This window comes from Petaurus breviceps, unplaced genomic scaffold (genome assembly GCF_028583685.1).
Source record: "Petaurus breviceps papuanus isolate PSGF00001 unplaced genomic scaffold, PetGlider_PUasm1.0 216, whole genome shotgun sequence".
NCBI classification, from domain to species: Eukaryota; Metazoa; Chordata; class Mammalia; order Diprotodontia; family Petauridae; genus Petaurus; species Petaurus breviceps.
In genome coordinates this window covers 2,108,206-2,128,162 of record NW_027185867.1, presented here as the reverse complement: position 1 = coordinate 2,128,162, position 19,957 = coordinate 2,108,206, and the positions used below count along the sequence as shown (strand labels likewise).

The 19,957-nt window shown below is 35.8% G+C and overlaps 1 protein-coding gene across 4 annotated transcripts in view; it reads left to right on the top strand.

Annotated features, from left to right (window-relative positions):
• SCAF11 (SR-related CTD associated factor 11) overlaps nt 1-19,957 on the top strand; it is a 91,665-nt gene that overhangs the window by 33,571 nt on the left and 38,137 nt on the right. For 2 of the 4 annotated variants that reach the window (XM_069094249.1, XM_069094250.1), the window contains exons 2-4: nt 1,670-1,750; nt 1,951-2,108; nt 15,069-15,146. In XM_069094249.1, coding sequence (XP_068950350.1) covers nt 1,690-1,750; nt 1,951-2,108; nt 15,069-15,146 — 297 coding nt within the window. In that variant the 5' untranslated portion in view covers nt 1,670-1,689. Of the gene's footprint in view, nt 1-1,613; nt 1,751-1,950; nt 2,109-15,068; nt 15,147-19,957 lie in introns of all 4 variants that reach the window. The other 2 variants (XM_069094247.1, XM_069094246.1) reach the window with 1 other exon arrangement.

Sequence of the window (19,957 nt, the reverse complement as noted above, 5' to 3'; positions counted from 1 at the left end):
CATTCCTTTCACTTCTACCTTTTCACTTGTACATTCTCTTCAACTCCTAAATTCTTTGTCTGCCTTGTTCTGTCTTCCATTTTTATTCACAAACTTCTGAATGAAGCTAGGGAAAATCTCACAACTGCGCTGACAGATACATTACAAATTCATGTTATCCAGCTTCAACTTGGCCTCACTGAAGGAACACAGTTCTTTAATGTCTCCCTGAGTCCTTCTCTTCTCCCCACAGAAACTTCCAGATATTCTCTTCCCTGCTGAAGCCTCCTCTACTTACCCAACTCCTAATTTTACTGAAAAAAATTGAGGCTGTCTGACATGAACTCACCCTTTTGTCATACTATTCCATCTCAAAACTCTTTGACTCCTTTTTCCTAGTCTTTCTCTGCCAAAGATGTGTCTCTTCTCCTTTCCAAGGCCAGTCCTTCTACATATACATTTGATCCCCTTCCTTTCTTGTCTCTTCCGACAAATTGTATTCTCAGTAATTCTTCCTCTTTTGTATCTTCAACCTTCCTCTGTTTGCTGGTTCCTAATATACTGCTGTAGAACATGCCCAAATCTCCCCCCTAATTATAGAATCTTTATGAGACTCTGTAATCCCCTTTCTCTCTTTTTCATCCAAATGCTGGGAAAAAGTTTTCTGTCCTCACTTTCTGCTTCTCCTTTCACTCCTCAACTCTTTGTAACTAGAATTCCAGCTCATCACTAAATAGAAACTGTTCTCTGAAAAGTTAGCTAGTGCTCTCTTAATTGCCAGATTTGATGTTCTTAATCCAAATATTTTTTGACCTTATCTGTTGTGTTTGATATTGTTGACTACCCTCTTCCTCCTGCATATCATTTGTGTTTTTATGACCTTACTTCCATTTTAACTCTTATCTGTTTGACCCCTCCTCAGTTTCCTTATCTGGCTCATTATCCACATCTTTCCCACCTAACTGTGAGTGTTCTCCCAGATTCTTTCTAGGGTCCTCTTCTCTTCTCCTTCTCTATTCCCTTTCCCTCTATTACGTTTCCCTCTCTGTACACATATTTTTCTTTTCTCTAAACTTTACTGTATTTACTGTTGATATTCTATAGTTCAGTTTTATGATATGCTCCCCTTCATCTGGGTTTTCTTTTTCTCACACAATTTCTACTCTTTCCCTTTCTCTTTTCCTTTTTCTTCCCCTTTCTCCTTTTTCCCTTTTTCTCTCCCCCAAATTACATTGTATGCAACCTCTGTTTCTCTCTTCTCTCTTTCAATTTAGGAACTTATTATGAATGGAGATTGCAGGTGCTTAATAAGTATTTATTGATTGATGCTCTCTTAAATTGTTTCATTTGTATGTGCCTTATTACCACTAGCTTACAAAAACTGAATGTAGGGATCAGTTTTTTTTTTTTTTAAGCAGTTGGGGTTAAGTAACTTGCTCAAGGTTACATGGCCAGTTATTTCTGGGTGGGTGCTAAGTATCTGAGCCCGGATTCGATCCCAGGTCATCCTGACTCTGGGGCCAGTGTTCTTACTCGCTGTGCTACCTGGCCACCCCGCAGGGACCAGTTTTTAGGCATGTATACATAAATACTGTACTATTCCTACTGTAAATTTCTGATTACTCTCCCACTAGGCAAAAAAATTGTGAGAAAACAGCCATGAAATTGCCTCTCCTGATTGATCTTTTAGGAACTCCTTTCCAAGAAGAGATGAAGAAGAAAAATAACAATATTTTAAATGTGGGGAATGAGGAGCATGAAGACATTGAAGGTATGTTTGTTTTTTTATTTCTCTTCTACTTACCAGCAAAACCTAGGTTACAAAATCAAGGTAAGGTTGCTTATATAATAGTTTTTCAAGATGTTGCTGTTCTCAAAACTGCATTCTTTTTATATAACTTTAAAAAAAATTTAGATGTGAAATAAATATGAAATTTGAGATCACATCTATTATTATTATCTTATTGTTAGGTGAAGAAAATAGAGTGTGTCCTCATTTCCTTGTTATTCCATATGAAGAAGCTGATAGATGCCCAATATGTCTTTCCTGCCTGTTAGAGAAGGAAGTTGGTTTTCCTGAAAACTGTAATCATATCTTCTGCATTACCTGTATTCTCAAATGGGCAGAGGTAAGTCTGAGAAAAAAGCTTAAAACCCTGAATGCTCTAATATTAATCAAAGTTACAAATTAGTTAGATGGTTATTCTCTTGGTATTAATTTGTTTTAAAAAGTAATTTTATTTTTCTTAATGCTTTTGTTGGTAGGTGTGTTTACAAAAATAAACTGTATTGTAATAAGTTTCTGAATATCGGTCAGATATTTATCTGCATTCACAAAAGGAGATGCTGCCTTTCAGGGTTTTTTTTTTTCATCTTTTTTTCATTTTTTGGATGTCATTTTTCAAATGACAGTGTTCATCTATTTCCTTCAAATTTTCTTTTACTCTCAAAACTTTTTATGTTTTTTGATTGACTATGTAAATCTTCCATGGAACTGTATATACAGACGTCAGATATTACCTTTGGTGAAAGTAAAATTATCTTCAGTATATTCAACTTACATTGAAGAATCTTTTAACAAAATAGATACAAATAAAATTAAATAAAATAATAAAACATACAGTTTAAAAAATACTTTCCATTGTATTACTTTATCTGTTTCATCAATTCTTTGAGGTTGGCACAGTAGGTATTGTTATAGCCATTTTACAGATGAGAAAACTGAGGTTCAGAGTAGTTAAGTTTTTTAAAGTATATATGGTTAGAAAATAGGATTGTTCCAGAGTTTTTTGCTTCTTATTTTCATCATTCTATTAATGAAAGAAAACATTCACTAAATACTTACTATGTACTAGGTACAGGCCTTGGGGATGCACACAAAGAAGAAAAATCAGTTCCTGGCCTCAAAGAGCATTAAATAATGCATGTTCTAAATAATAGGATACAGTATAAATCCCGAGAGGATGGAAGGCACTGGAACCAGGAAAGGTTATATAGTAGTGGTATTTGGGCTGGGTGTTAAGGGAAGTACCAGGGTTGAAGGTTGGGAGAGATCACATACCAAATATGGTGAATAGCGAGTGCAAATACAGGTAGATGGGAGATGGAGAGGTAATAGGTCATAGTGTCTACACTACACTAGACTACACTAGACTACACTAGACTACACTATACTACACTACACTACAGCAATACAATGTAAGAAGATAGGAAAAGTAGACAGGAGTCAGGTTGTTAAGAGCTTTAAAGACCAAATAAAGGACTATATTTAGATTCTGAGGTAATAGGGGGCCTCTAGATTTTATTGGGTGGGGGGGTAACATGACCCATGCTTTAGGAAAATCATTTTGAGTGGATCAGAAGACTGCTCACAAAAAAGGGTGATGTGAGAATGAACTAGAATGACTGTATGGTAGAGAGGTTATATGCAAGAAGTGCTGTAGAGAAAGAAATTGCAAGATTTAGCAGTCAATTAAACATGAGGGGAAAGAGAAAGCAGGAGCTTGGTGATTTGAAGGATGGTAGTGCCCTTAACAGTAATATGAAAGTTAAGAGTTTTGGGTTTTAGAGGAGAGATTATGAGTTCTGTTTTGCATATGGTAAATTTGAGATGCCTGTGGGCCATCCATTTGGAAATGCCTAAGGCAGTTGTGATGCATGTGTAGGAGAGAACCTAGACTGGTAGATCTGGTCTTCATCTGCATGGACATACTAATTGAGGGCAAAGGGAGTTGATGAGATTTCTGTGTCAGAGATTATAGCTAAGAAAGAGGACTCAGGGCCGAAATGGAGGGCAAAACACAGTGAGAAAGAGTGATTAGAGAGGTAGGAGGAAAACCAAGGAGAGCAGGGTTATAAGATCCCAGAAACGAGGGAGTATCAAGGAAGAGAAAATCTTCAGCGATACCAGATGCTGCAGAGAAGTCAAGGAGAATGAGAATCAAGAAGAAGCCATTAGATTTGACATTTAAGATTGGTAACTTTTAGAGAAAGCAGTTTCAGTCGAATGAGGTCAGAAGCTAGATTGCAGAGGGTTTAGAAGAGCATGAGAAAGGGAGCGGAAACCGAGAGTATAGAGGACCGGACCTTTTCTTTCACAAAGAAGGGGAGGAAACGTAACTGTCTTCTAATAAAACAACTTACCTTTGGTCAACTTCTTTCTCTCAAATAAATGGTAAATGTTAGCTGTATTAGAGAAATGTTTATTCAGTGGGCTTTAGTGAGAGTCTTTTAAGGTTGAAAGCTGCATGGCAATGAGAGTTGGAGCAAGTAGATAGGGAGAAATTATGGAGAAAGTGGAGAAAATCTGCTGGGGAAAATGGGAGGAGATAGACTTAAGAATCAGTGAGGAAACACTTATTAAAGCACCTAATATGTACCAAGCTCTGTGCTAATTGCAGAGGATTCAAAGAAAGGCAAAAACAATCAAGCCCAGTCCCTCTTCTCCCTGGTGAGGAAAAGTGCTACCTCTTCACCTGAGGTGGGAATGGCAGAGTAGTGGAGTTGTCATGATAGAAATTAAGGTAAACTGAGGTATAAAACCCTGAGCACATTCAGTTTAAAGGCCAGCAGTCATCAATAAAAGGGATTCTTAGCTCCTCAGCAGGCCAAAAAACATCCTGAATGAAGGCTGACAGATCATTTTTATGGACAAAAACAGGGACGTCCCAAAACTAGATGACAGCATCGTAGATGGGAAAAACAGTATGATTGGTAACAAAGCTACAGCATCATAGATGTGGAGGACAGTATGATTGGCTGGAAATTTGGAATGCAGGACCAGCAACAACTCCTCCTTTTATTTTGTTGCTGTGATAGCTCTTTGGTGATGTCCACCTGCATGGCAAGTTAGTGAAACAGTGAAAGTCTGGTTTGTGCCAGACTTTCTTAAAGGACAGTCAAGGTTTCAGAGATGACAGAACAGACTCCCTGACGTTTACCTGTAATCTTCAAGGATTATGAATTTCCTTGATAGAAGAATAGAACAGCAATTTGTAGAAAAACAGAACTAAATTTAACTCAGAGACAACAAATCATTTACTGAAAAGCTGAACTTCCAAACTTAATTCAGAGACAAATGAAGCATGATTTATACAAAATGTTGGTAGTGATACAAAATGAAATCAGTTACAGAATAGAATCATTTTGATTTTCTCAATTTTTAGGGTTATGTCAGAGGAATGTGAGATGAGGTAAGAAGAAGAAACTCTCATTGAATGGTCTTAAATTTTTTTTGTCAAAATATGAAGCAGTGTCTTCAGCAGAGAGCAGTAGAACAGTTTGGAAGAGCTTCTGTAGTGAATGGACTAGGGAAGCAATTTTGGAGCAATTGTAGGATCACCTTGTTAGTAACAACCTATTTATTATTAGCTCACATAAATTTGTAGCATAAAATTGAGCGTGGTGTTAATGCTACTTCTTCCAGTTCCATTCTTCAACAGTTCGTCAACTAACTTCTTAATGTCATATGAAATAGAGACCTTTTAGAGATTATTTGATGGTCAAGATTAAAGAAATAAAAGTTTGACTGATATGTATATTTCTTATTCTAGAATTAGGACTACTCTTTTTGAGGAAAAACAGGCATATTAACATAGATTCTTGTATATTTTGTTTTGGTATCCACCTTTATATTTGAGCCTATGGAAGCAATCTAGTTTATTGATTAAGTCAGAAATACTTTCAAATAGCAATAGATCAGCCTAATTCTTAGCTTAGAATCTTAGAAATAATTAACAAAACACCCAGTTCTCTAGAAAAGTTCAAATAAACTAAAATTTATCTCTGCAATTTTAAAAGGAGCCTATTGCATATATATGAATTAATTATGCCATTATATCAAATAGTACCGTAATGTTTGCTATACCACCAGTATATACTTTTATTAGAAGATAACTTGGCATATATCAACTGCTTTCTCTCAAATAATTGATAAATATTAGCCATATTAAAGAAATGTTCATGAATTGTAAGCTTCAGTGAAACTAATAATGTTCTGTCTGTTGGGATATGATCAGAGTTAAATGTTTCAGTTTTAGAGTGTAACAGTACATAGAGTGCATGATTGAATTTGGAGAGAAGAGGTGTTAAACATAGCATAGTTTATTTGCAAGTCAACTAAATATAAATTAATCTTTAGTATGAAAATAGATCAAGATCTTTGGGGGAAAGTTTTGAATTTGATATTTTTCAAATGTCATTTATCTACATGCAGAAACTTTAAATCATGGATAAAACAAATTATGGAGATTCCTGGGATTGTGTCTCATTTTCATGGCAAGTTAACAATAGTGTTAGTGAGTTTCCATTTGTATGTAATTTATTTTATCAAAGAATTGACCTCGAGGGAAATTTAGTTTCTATTTAAGAATATGGAGGGGAAAAAAAAAACCCACTTTCATATTTTAGCTAAATCTGCCAGAGTCATTCAATATAATATATGTATGAGCATCTATTTGGAGAGAGGTTCTAACTGGCAGTTGATTTTCCTAATTCACATTTGTAATTATGAAATAAAAAATGACAGTTGAAAGCAATGGTAAGACAAAAGTTAAAATTAGGGTTTATGGAATTACTAAACAGGGATCAGTAGGGATGTCATAGACCCCAAAGAAATCAATGTCAAGGAAACTACTCCATCTAAATTAGTAAACAAAAAGGGAGGTCTCATCTGCATATTATAAGAGAAGTCCTATTCTTCCTGTGGTCACCCCGAACTCCCTCTAATGATCTACTTACTGATTATTGCTCTTTTGGGGAATTACTTTGTTTGTGTTACAGGATACCATTATGATGTAACGCAACCGAAGTGTCCTAGTGTATACTTCCACAAGAAGCACTCTTCATAGTTGTAAGAAACAAATTAATTTTGGCACTGTGTTTTAATATGAGATTATTGTTAAGAATTTAAGCTCACAAATTTGTGATTTTTAAAAAATGCTTGGAATTTCCTACTCAGAATATACAAGTGATTCCTAGTTTTAAGAAAATTTTAATTTATAAAATAGAAAGTAGTGATTTGTCTTACAAAAATATTACTTACCACAGTGAAGCAGTGCTTTAAAAAGTTATACAAGAATGTTGAAATTGTAGTGTTCATTACAGACAGATGAGGCTTATTATGTACTAGAAAGTAAATACTTCATTCAGAACTAATTGAAGGCATTATTGCTCAGAACAAATAAGAGTTTCCAAATGTCCACAGTCCACTTAAATCCATTTCTGAGTGTAGTTTTGTATATTTATGCCTTGCTATATAAAATGGATGTGAGGTTATGTGATATTTTAGAAATCAATTTTTCCAGTGACAAGTAACTTTTAGAAAAAGTTTGTCAATTTCTAATTTTTGAAAAATGAATTGATTTTTATATTTGAGTTTTAATTGACTCCCTTTCTGAAGCTAAGCCTTTTTGTCAAAGCAGTTATTTGGGAGCATTTAGATGTAATAGGGAAGCTTTTCTTAATGATTCTTTCTTTGCCCCCTTCAAGTTCCCTTTGTAAAGCAGATAATGTTTTGTAAAACAAATACTCCCTAATGATTTATGTAATAAATTCAAATGTTTGTATTGCAATTAAATCAGGAGATGGGGTACATCTGAATAAAACCAAGAACATAAAATACGTAGAATAGAACCCTGTTTTAAATGTCCAAAAAGAAGTTTTAAAAAATAGGTGGTGTTTTCATATATGTTTTTGGGTATGTGTGTTATATATATGTGTGTGCGTTTTTTCCTATAGGATGAAAAAGCTAGTTTAATCTTAGTTTTTCTTAAAGCCTAACTTGATTTAAAAGTTTACAGAACTAATTCTTAATGTTCTTTGGGAACTGTGAATGTTTTTTACAACTTCTTTGAAATAGTTAGTCTCTGGAAAGCCTGGGTCCCATTCATAGAACCTTGCCTTGAACCTGGGATTTATAGCCAAATTTGTTAACAGTTGTGCCAAGAAGATTGACTAAGTAAAGTGGTTTGATTGAGGGCTGGGTCAAAAGGGGTGTGCTTGAGTCTTGTGAGAGCTGATTGTTAAATTTTCACTGTGAGGATTTAACTTGAGAAATTGGCAAATCCTACAAATCAAGATTTGATTTATTGTTTTGTTGCTTGTCTAGAACGAAGGAAATGATGGAGAGAATGGTAATTCAGATTAAATTTAAAAGTATATCCTGTGTACATTTTTTACCTGAAGAGACACTTAAAATTTACCACCATACTCCTGGTTGTGTGGCTCCTAGACAAGAGTACACTGGGAAAAAACCAGAGTTGAATAGAAAATTTGACATTCAGATACAAGAAGCAAGAGAAGCATGAGAAGGTAAACAGGGAAAAGAAATCATAAGGAACTTATCAAAGTTGAACTATTAACATTCCTACATGGAAAAACAATAATTGTAACTTATGAAACTTTTCTCAGTAGTTGAAGAGATTAGAAATATATATATTTGTCTATATATGAGGGTATATGGGCATATGAATACATATGTGAATGTGTGTATATATGTTTACAGGTATACATAGATAGAGGGCACAGGACCAATTTAACAGGCAGGAATGATACTTAAAAGGTGAAATTAAGAGGTTAGAGGAATATAATGAGAGGAGATGGAGAGAGACAGATTGGGGTAAACTATCTCATATAGAAGAGGCAAGGGAAAATGGTTACAATGGAGGGGAAGAATAGGAAGGCAAAAGGGAATGGGTCAACCTTATTCCCATTGAATTTGGCTTGAAGAGGGAGTGAAATACACACTAAATAGGGTATTTCACCCTCTAGGAGAAGAGGGGGGGAAGGGGATGAGAGGGGGGGATGATAGAAGGGAGGGTAGGCTGGGGGAGAGGGAGGTTGGAAGTACTCACTTTTGAAAATAGACAGGATCAAAGTGGAGAGTAGAGCAGGTGGGATGGGAGGGAGGGAAGTGTAGTCAGTCTTTTACAATGTATCTACTATGTTATTGTTTTACATTAGCCACACATGTGCAAACTATACTGAACTGCATATCTTCCCAGTAGGGGTGGGTGACGGGGAAGGAGGGGAATGAATCTGGAATTGAAAGTTTTGAAATCAAATATTCAAATATGTATATGTGTGTGTGTTTATGTATATATATATACATACTATTATTAATACCATCTTACATGTAATTGGGAAATGGGATGTGCAGGCACGGAGGCATAGAAATCCACTGGAAATGTGGAAAGGGGTATGGGGGAAAATGTGGGAGAGAGCAGATTGGAGGAGGGGATATCCTGTGGGACTGCTATTTTGGGGCGTTGGGTGGGGGAGAAAATTTGTAACTCAAAATCTGGCTGAAACGGATAATGTAAATCAGAAGTTAATAAAGCATTAAAAAAAAAGAGTATACTGGGAATAGTTGGGGAGAGATGAAGGGAGTAAATCAGGCTGGTATAACTTAGTACTTCAAAAGTAGCCTGTGATAGGAAAACATGGATAAATTATGGATCGAATTGGACAATGCAACATTGGAGTGCTTTGAAGCAGGGTAACAGTGGCATACATTTCCAGACATTTGCTTTTTATTTTGAAATACATTAAAAATTTTTTTTTGTGCAGGATACTTTACCCTTTCCATGAGTAAAGGTTCTGAAAACCTATAAGCAGATAAGCCCAAGAATATCTGAATAAAGGCCTTGTTTCCCCAAACTTGGGTTCTCTAAAATCTCCAAACATGGCCTGTATAAATTGGTGCTGTTTTTCAGTATTAAAACTACATAATGTTTTTTCCCCAAAGATCTCATTGTGGGCCTATGATTAGATATCATTGGGGGAGTATGGTTGATATTAAATATGGCACATATTTTTATCTATGCAATATGTAACATTTAATGAAAAGGGTTTGTGTGATAAAATATAAATACATGTATATATAAACAGAGAATTTTATATATACATTTTAAAGTAGTGATTAATTCATCTTTTTTATATGGACTTTGAGTCTATATCAGAAAAACAGGTAATAATTGAGTTATTTAGTGATACTTGTGAAACTGTTGAGATGTGAGCTATCTTCATTCTGCAAGGCATTTGATACTATGAAAATAATAGAGGTCACCATTAAAAATAGACTTAAAATTGTTTTATGAAGCTAAAACAATAAGCTTAAATGATAAGAGGTAGTTTCTCCAGTAACCAACATTTGCTAATATTTAACAATAGTATTTTTTAAAATTAAATTTTATGTTTATTTTTAGTTTACATCACCCACTTCCATAAGACTTTGAGCCACAAATTCTCTCCCTGTCTTTCCCCCACCCACCACTCTAAAACAGCAGTTCCACTGTATACCCCCTCCCCCAGTCTGCTCCCTCCCACATCTGCCCCCATTCCCCCTCTGACTCTCCAGCAGGGCAACTTGGATCCCTACATCTCAGCACCTGTACATCCCATATATATATATATATATTTTAACATTTTGATCTTAAAACTTTGAATTCCAGATTCTTTTCCTTCCTCCCTCATTACCCACCCTTACTGGGAAGATAAGCAGTTCAATATAGGTTGTACATATGTAGCTATGCAAAACATTTTCATAGTGGATATATTGTGAAAGACTGACTGTATTTCCCTCCTCCTATCCCACTCCCTACTTGTTCTATTCTCTGCTTTGACCCTTTCCCTTTTCAAAAGTGTGTGCTTCTAACTTCCCCTCCCCCCAACATGCCCTCCCCTCTGTCATCGCCCCTTTCATTGCCTTCCCCCCCTACTCTCCTGTAGGAGAGTACTATTTAGTGTGTATGTCATTCCTTCCCTAAGCCAAATTCAACGAGAGTAAGGTTGTCCCATTCCCTTTTGCCTTCCTGTTTTTCCCTTCCATTGTAACAGTTTTCCTAACCTCTTCTATGTGAAATAATTAACCCCATTCTCTCTCCTCATCTCCTCTCATTATATCCCTCTCTCACCTCTCAGTTTCACGTTTTATTCAATTGGTCCTGTGCCCTCTGTCTATGTATACCTGTACACATATATACACATTCACATATGTATTCATACGCCCATATACCCTCCTATATAGACAAACCTGTATGTATACATATGTATATATGTGTGTGTGTATAAACATTTATAATTCCCTACATAAGTTATAATTATCGTTTTTCCATGTAAGGATGTAAATAGTTCAACTTTGGTAAGTTCCTTATGATTTCTTTTCCCTGTTTACCTTCTCATGCTTCTCTTGCTTCTTGTATCTGAATGTCAGATTTTCTATTCAACTGGTTTTTTTCATCAAGAATGCTGGAAAGTTCTCTTATTTCATTGAATATTTTCCCCTGAAACATGATACTGATTTTTGCTGGGTAGGTGATTCTTAGTTTTAATCCCAGTTCCTTTGACCTCCAGAATATCATATTCTAAGCCCTTTGATCCCTCAGTGTAGAAGCTGCCAGATTCTGTGTTATCCTGATTGTGTTTCCACAATAATCAAATTGTTTCTTCTTGGCTACTTGTAATATTTTCTCCTTGATCTGGGAACTCCAGAACCTGGCTATAATATCCCTAAGAATTATTTTGCCCTCTAGTTCTAAAACATAGGGGCAATTTTCCTTGAGAATTTCTTCAAGGATGATTTCTAGGTTCTTTTTTTGATCATGGCTTTCAGGTAGTCCAATAATTTTAAAATAATGTCTCCTGGATCTATTTTCTAGTTCAGTGGTTTTTCCAATGAGATATTTCACATTGCCTTATATTTTTTTCATTTGTTTGGATCTGTTTAATAGTATCTTCATTTCTCCTAAAGTTGCTAGCTTCCATTTGCCCCATTCTAATTCTGAAGGAATTATTCTCTTCAGTGAGTTTTTGAGATTCTTTTTCCTTTCTCCATACACAACTGTAGCAGCAAACACCCCAGGGTCCCCAGGGTGTCTGCCAACACAGGTTCTTAGATCTGCTTTGACAAAGGAAAGCAACTCAAAATGGGTTAACAAGCTTACTTTAATCAGTCAAATATGTATCATTTACCTAGTTCAGGGGAAAAAGGTCAGCACCCCGAACTTCAGAATACACAGACAGAATTATCAAGACAGAGAAACAGATCAAGTAGACAGTTTCCAAACTGTCCAACCATTACATCCATACCAAGTCAACATCTGGGTTTTCAAAGCCGGGGGACTCTCAACAACGGCTTCCCAGAGTTTCATCAAATCACAGAACACTTCTCAAAGTGAGCCCCAAAAGAAAGCTACACATCAGGGCTTATATAGCCTTCTGGCTCAGAGAAAATGTAACAACTTTATTGACTCACTGGCCAATCAAAAAGTATCTACTGAAAAACAAGCCTCCCACCCCAGGCTCCAGGTGCACTTTAGCCTAGGGGCAGGGAAGATCTTTATTTGTGTCTGCTTCTCTCTGCACTAGATCTGTGACCTAAAACTGGATAATGAGGTACAGAGCTGCCAGATGGCACTTTTCTCTCACTTTATGCAAGTACATGGATTCCCTAGGATCTCTTTTTGCCCCTATTATTCCTGCCCTGGTGCCTGTTCTCTGCCCTCTTTTGGTTCCTGTTCTAGATTCTTCTGTGTACCTTTCTTCATCTCTTTCAGCCACCCTGGGCTAGAAAAGTGACTCACTGTGATATTTTCTTTGTATCTTCTGCTCAGAATTTGGTCTAGTTTATTTTTTAAATCTTTTTTGGAGGTTCAATGGAATATTGAGTTGTACTGCTTCCTTTTACTCTGTTCTCTTGATTCCAGGCCTTTCTGTATTACTGCTAAGAGTACTACTATCTCTGTAGTCACTTATGTTAACAACCTTTATGTCATAATTTACTCTTCACTCTCATAAACTCCATATCCAATTAGTTGCCATCTTACTATTTCCTTTTTTATCTCCTATATATCTCCTAGTTCCTGCCCTCCTTTCTTCTTGTCTGGCCTATTGCAAAAGCCTTCTCATTCTTCTCTGTCTCTCATTTCTTTTCCTACTCCAGTCCTTTCACATAGCCACCTTAGTGATTTTCCAAAAGAATGTCTCATTTTATCACTTTCTACTCTGTAAATTCCGGTGGTTTCTTTTTTATCTAGAATCAAATATAACAGCCCCTGTTTATCATCTAAGGCCCTTCTGAGCCTGGTCCCTTCCCACATCCTACTCTTCTAACATCTGACACCCCTCCACATATACTGAAATCTAGCAATAAGGCCTTAATTGCTGGTCCTGACACACTATTCACCATCTCCCATCTTTATACATTTGCACTGACTGTTCCTCATTCCTGTAATGTTCTTACCACTGCCTTAACATTTTTTCTTTACTTCCAGATATAGCTCAAAACCTGCTGTTGTGCTCTCTATCTATATATAATTATAAATGCATGTGTGTGGTATATATTATGATATATGTGTATAATATTTCAGCCTTACATTTATTTAGATCTTGAATATCAAGCCAAAGAAGTTTTTCTGGCGGAGAGGGCTAGTTATCAGGTTCACTGAAGTCATGAATTTTGGGGCTACTATTATAGCTTTAGAAAACCAGGAACTTAGTTGTAAAAAAGGTTGTATTGATTGAAGGAACACACACATTGAATAAATTCTTTTTTTTTTTTAATAAATTCTTGAAGAACTTTTATTGTATTGTTGAAAAAATTTTATCTAATTGTAAGTGAAGCATATTTATTCTGAAAAATAGATTTTCTTTTGTATGCTGTCTTGAAATTAGTTTTTTGGACAAAAGGGGTCACAGATCCATTCTCAGGTTCCTTTGAATAAAATTTAGTCTTTTTAAGGCAGGAAATGAGAGGCAGTGTAGCACAGTAGTATCTAGATGGTTGATGTTCAAGTCCTGACTTCTGACAGACATCTCTGTGACTGTTCATAGGTGAGTTAAATAACTACTCAGTATTTCAGGTTACTATAAGACTTTCTAAAGTATATTTGGTTGCCTATCTCTGTTTATGGAAAGAGTTTACAGACTGGGATTTTGCTATGCCTATGAAATTATATGTCAGCTAAAAGAGAGAGGGGTAGGGCCTGCTAAATATACATACATACATACATACATACATGCATACACAATAGAAAATAAAATACATCAGCAAATTAAGTAGGAAATATATATATGCATTTGTGTATATTTATGTGTGTGTATATATAGACACCATGCATGCATGCATGCATGTATACACACATAGGCATATATATCCTGTTGAACATTTTCTTTATTATTTTTTATTTGTTTTTATTTTTGTTTTTACTTTTTGGAGGGGGGTAGGGTAGCGCAATTGGGGTTAAGTGGCTTACCCAAGGTCACATGGCTAGTAAGTGTGTCAAGTGTCTGAGGCCAGATTTGAACTCATGTCCTCCTGACTCCAGGACCGGTGCTCTATTCACTGTGCCACCTAGCCTCCCCCTATTATGTTTTATCATAGACTGTATGATAGAATTTTGGATCTGGCAGATACATTCTTAAGTGAATATCTAGTCTCACTTCATTTTACTAATGAGGACACTAAGGCTCCAAGAGCGGAAATGATTTGCCCAGAGTCATAGTTTTGATGCTTAGTTCAGTAATTCATGGTTCCAGCTCACAGAGTAGAAACTTAACTTTTGCTCCTTATCAACTTAAGACATCTTTTAAAAGAAAAAATTTTTTTTTAATCCAAGCTCATGATCTTTTTTAGTTACAGTGAGTTCCCTGTGAGGAAACTCCCTCAGATCAGCAACTTTGCTGAAATTAAACTTTTTTTTTTGGAGGGCAATTGGGGTTAAGTAACTTGTCCAAGGTTACACAGGTAGTTTTTTTGTGTGTCTGAGGCCGGAACTGAACTCAGGGCCTCCTGACTCTGGGGCTGGCGCTTTACTCACTGTGCCACCTAGCCTCCCCCTGTAATTTAAACTCTTAAAGAGTTGTTTGGGGGCACTGTGTTCTTAACAGATTTCTTTGTCTCAAAAGTGGTTATACACTGTGCCATATTTTACCACACTATCAGCAGGAAATGAAGCTGATAATAAATTTCAAATTGATGATATTTGAAGGAAAACAATGTTTAATTTCTATTTTTTTTTTTTAGAAAACTTACTCTAGTAAAGAGATATTAAAAAATGTAAAATTTTAATTTGCTAACAATTCCATTTCAGACTCTTCCTTCATGTCCAATTGATCGAAAACCTTTTCAGGCAGTATGTAAATTCAGTGCACTGGAAGGTTGTGTTAAGGTAAGTCTGACAATGAATGTATTTGTGTGTGTGTGTGTGTGTGTGTGTGTGTGTGTGTGTGTGTGTGATGTGCATATGTATATTATATTCCAAACAGAATAGTCTTAATTATAACTTAGCATTTATATGGTACTTAGGATTTGCAAACTGCTTTGATCTTATATTATCCTGATAGCAACTATGGGAGGTAGGTGCTGTTATTATTCCCATTTTACAGATGAAGAAACAAACTAGTTTGAATCAGAAGTTTAATTTCTGAGGTTTCAGTTCAAGATTTCCAGAGTCTAGATTCAACACTATAATCTACTCATCTAGTTTTCTCATAGGGAGTTTCATTTCATTTTTAAGAGTTTGAATTCATTTAATTAACATTTTATAACTTTAGCAAACTCTAACTGGAGTGAATGCAGTGGAAGCAAACTAGACGATATTACCGTCCTTTTCTCCCCTGCTCCTACAGGGTGGCTACAAGACAGAGTAATTTGGCATGCATTTCCTTATAGAAACAATGTTAATAGTGTTTTGATTTCTGGGCTATTCACAAAAGCTATAATGTAAATTGTAACCACGTTTCATTCAATCCACTAGAACATTAAGAGTCTCCAATATTTAAGGTACTTTGGTAGTAGAGATAAAAGTTTAAGTAATGTATACTTTAATTAGTCAGTAAACATTTCAGTATATACCCTCTGCCAGAAACTGAGCTGTTGTTCTCTTGGATTTTAGCGTAAGACTGAAATAACCATAATAAGCAGTAAGTATAAGAAATAATCCTAGTAATAAAAATAATAATAATTATAATAATAGTATTTATTTAGTACCCACTTACGTACCAGGCAATGTACTAGATGGCAGTAATTCAGTCAGTATCAATTTATCCATCAACAAATGAACTTTTCCATGTTTATCCCAGTATGTGGTTAGTAATACAATATTTTAGCAAATGTCTATGACTCATTCCTGCCTTCAAGTCCGCCATCCTCCCACCACCCAAGAAATTCATGATCTTGCACGTGAGGTGTGGTGCTTAGGGTGTGTTTAGGGAAGACTAGCACCTGTGGTGTGAAGGCTGCCGAGCCCTTGTCAGGGCTGCTCTCTACCTTTGGTGTTCGTTCCACTCTCACTTGTGGCTCCAAGAAGCTAGAGCATGTGCAGTGGCCACACCCCAGCAAACGATTTTGGCAAACAGGCTAAACCAGGTGAACGGTAACTGAGGGGTCTCACACCTGCTGGTGAGTTCCGGGGGTGTCTACCCCAAGCATGTGAAGACTTCCTCTGGTGGTATGGGCAGATGAGAACAGTCTGTTCCAGCAGCCGTGAAGGCAACTGAAGCAGGCGCTGTGGAGCACTTAGAGCTTGGTTAGACATTGAAGACGCCAAGGTCATCCACAGCATCTTGAGCCTTCCATCACCAGTAGTGCCACTGGACTGTGATAACTCAGGAGGAGAGAGTAAGGCCGACAACTTCCTGCAACTCTGTCTCACTTCAGTCACATTTATGCATGAATCAAAAGCCGTTACCCATGCCATTTTTACCATTTTTTATATATCCATAGAACATGTTTATGTATACTTCCGTGTGTATACACACATAAAATAAATTGGTTAAGATTTGAAAACAAATCAGAAATTGTGTACACTGAATGCAGTTGAAGAACAGTACATTAGACACAGTGGGGTAAAGAGGTGTTGCTTTGTTTTATATGACCTGGCCTTTTGTTTTAGTTTGGGGAACAGCAACATCAAATAGGTCTGATTTGTCACTTTTTCTTTGCTAATCCTTAAGTACATGACTCTTGCCAATTTCTAATCATCAAAGATCCCAAAGTATGACATAATTTCTTAGGAATGCATATAAAGCTCTTTGTTTCTTCTGTCTCCTGATGCATTCACAGATAAGTTCCTATTTGCAGATAGCAGCCCCTGTTATGGATAGGTTGTGTAACATGTGGTCAGTTAGAACATGCATAAAATAAGTTCAGTCTTAGATATAGACTTCTGAAGGTAGCTTTTTGGTCTGATCTTGATCCGCCTTTGAATTGAGGTAAAGAGGATATATACCAGAAGGAAACAATGTCCTCTCATCTAAAGGGAAATAGATGCCTTAACTCAAATACCACATAGCACAGAAATAATCCCTTAGAGAACCAATTTAACACTAAGTTGTTCACATTCAAATCTATCAATTGTCCTAGTCTCATCATAGTCTTTATTACTACTGATATATAGCACTCTTCCTTCTGTATCATTGTGCAGCTACTCCTTGCATCTAAAAAAATCAATTCCCAAGTTGGCTCATTGGGACTATATTTTTTTAAAAATAGTGCTAGTGTTTTCTCCCGAAAAAATATTATAAAAAACAATTTATCCTTTCCATTATTCCCCAGAATTGTTGCTGACTAGCAACAAGTCTGAAAATTCAGTTGTGTAAGTATGTAAAAATCTGGCTCATCAAATCCATGTTCTGTCCCTGATCTCAAAATGTGTCTCTATCAGTGCATTGTTTACCCCCTTGACATTTTTAAAAATATTTAAATTATCCCTTGAAAAGATCTCCTTTTTGGCTACTGTTTTGCTGACTTTTTCATGAACATCTAGTTCCTCAGCTGCATCACAGGAGCCCCTGGCGCTTTCTCAGATCCCTTATCCTTCTCTTTGTCCTCCCAACTTCCATGTCCCCAATCCTTCCTGACTGTTGTCTCCTTGAACAGATAGTTATTTGTTTGGAGAGTAGCTCTCAACTAAGTGGTTCACCTTGTCACACTAACTTCCTTTTTACCACAGATAACTTTTTTATGCTAGGTATTGAGACAGGTGAAATTTTTTTTTCAAATTATTTTGTAATGATTACTTTGTCTTCTAAAACTTCTGCTTCCATACCTGAAACTTTGAGTAGTAATACCTTATAGCTTCTCTGCAAGAAATGTAATGGCCATTGCAAGTTTCAGAATGGTTTGGAGACTTAGATTTGAGATCTGTAAATATTCCTAGGGTCAAAATCACATAACTGACATTTGCTTTCATACTTGTTTCTCACTCAGTATAGAGCCTAGAGCCTGCAATTACTCCTTGTTCTGGACCACCACCTGAAGAGGCAGGTCTCCCTCCTCACTAGATTTGTAGACCGGTGAGTGGGTAATAAGCAACAGAGCTACCAGTTGGCACAAGTACCTGCTTCCTACACAAGGGTAGGACCCCCTGTGCCATATCTGGGCTCTCTTCTTTCCCTTGTGCATGGCTACAGGTAGGCCTTTTTTTAGTTTTAGCACCAAATGGCATGCTCCTGGCTAGTGCCCATCCCCACTACCCACAGACCTTTGTGTCTGTCTCTTAAAATTTTTAAAATTCATTTTAAACTTAAATACAGAATGAGAAAAGAGGAAAAAAAAGAACCCTTCCATGTACACAGCAGAACATGAGAAGATTCATTGTAAAACAACGTCTCCGTTTCAAGAAAACCTATGTAGTAAATACTACACATTGTTTTTAACCTACCCAGCTTTTCTGTACTTTCCTTCTAGGTTTTCTTTTGTTCTCTGCTGTGCACTTTTTATTTTATTTTATTTTATTTCCCCCCCCCATAGAATATTATAATTAAATGCAGATACACACATGCATATACATATACACACATCTATAAACAAACACACATGCACACGCACACATATGTACATTCTCTAATTGAAGAACATCTATCATTTTAGCCAGTCTGATAAATGTAAGATAGTACTTCAAAGTTGTTTTAATTTGTATTTCTCTGATTCAGAACATTTTTTTCATATGATTGTATATAGTTTTGATTTCTTCATCAAAATACTGTCTGTTCATATCCTTTGACCATTTATCATTTGGGGTATGACTTGTATTCTTAGAAATATGAACAAGTTCTTTATATATTTCAGAAACGAGACCTTTTTCTGAGAGATTGTCTGTGAATGTTTTTTCCCCCAATTTTCTGCTTTCCTTCTGCTCTTGGTTACTTTGGTTTTATTTATACAAGAACTTTTTAATTTAAAATAATCAAAAGTAGCCATTTTACATCTCAACAATGCTCTGTCTCATTTTTTCATACATTATTCTCCTATTCATTAGTCTGATAGGTAATATATTCCATGTTCTTCAAAGTTTCTTGTGATAGCTCTCTTTATATCTAGGTCATGTATTTATTTTGACCTTATCTTGATATGTGGTTTAATATATTGGTCTTGCCAATTCTTGCCAAATTACTTTCCAGCTTTCCCAGCAATTTTTACCAAATAATGAATCCTTATCCCCCAAACTTAAATTTTTACATTTGTCAAGCAAAGTTACTCTAATGCTTTTACTACTGTATATTATATTGTATGTCTACTCTGTTCCTCTAATCTACCTTTGTATTTGTTAGTCCCAGATAGTTGTGACATTTACTGCCTTAGTGCTGAATTTCCTTCCTTTACATTTTTTCCCCTCAGCTTAAACTTCTTGACCTTTTGTTCTTCAAAATGAATTTTACTATTTTTTCTAACTCAGTAAAACAATTTTTTAGTAATTGAGAAAGCATTGAATAAATAGATTTAGGTAAAATTATTTTTATTATGTTGGCTTTGCTTACCCATGAACAATGAATATTTCTACAGTTATTTAAATCTTACTTTATTTGTATAAAGAGTGTTTTATGTTTATGTTCATGTAGTTCCTTTGTTTTGGCAGGTGTATGCTATATGTGTATGTGTGTGTGTGTGTATATTACACTATATAGTAATTTTAAATGGTCTAAAACAATATTGAATAATATTGGTGACACGGTGGTATTTTTCTCTTAATTAAATCTG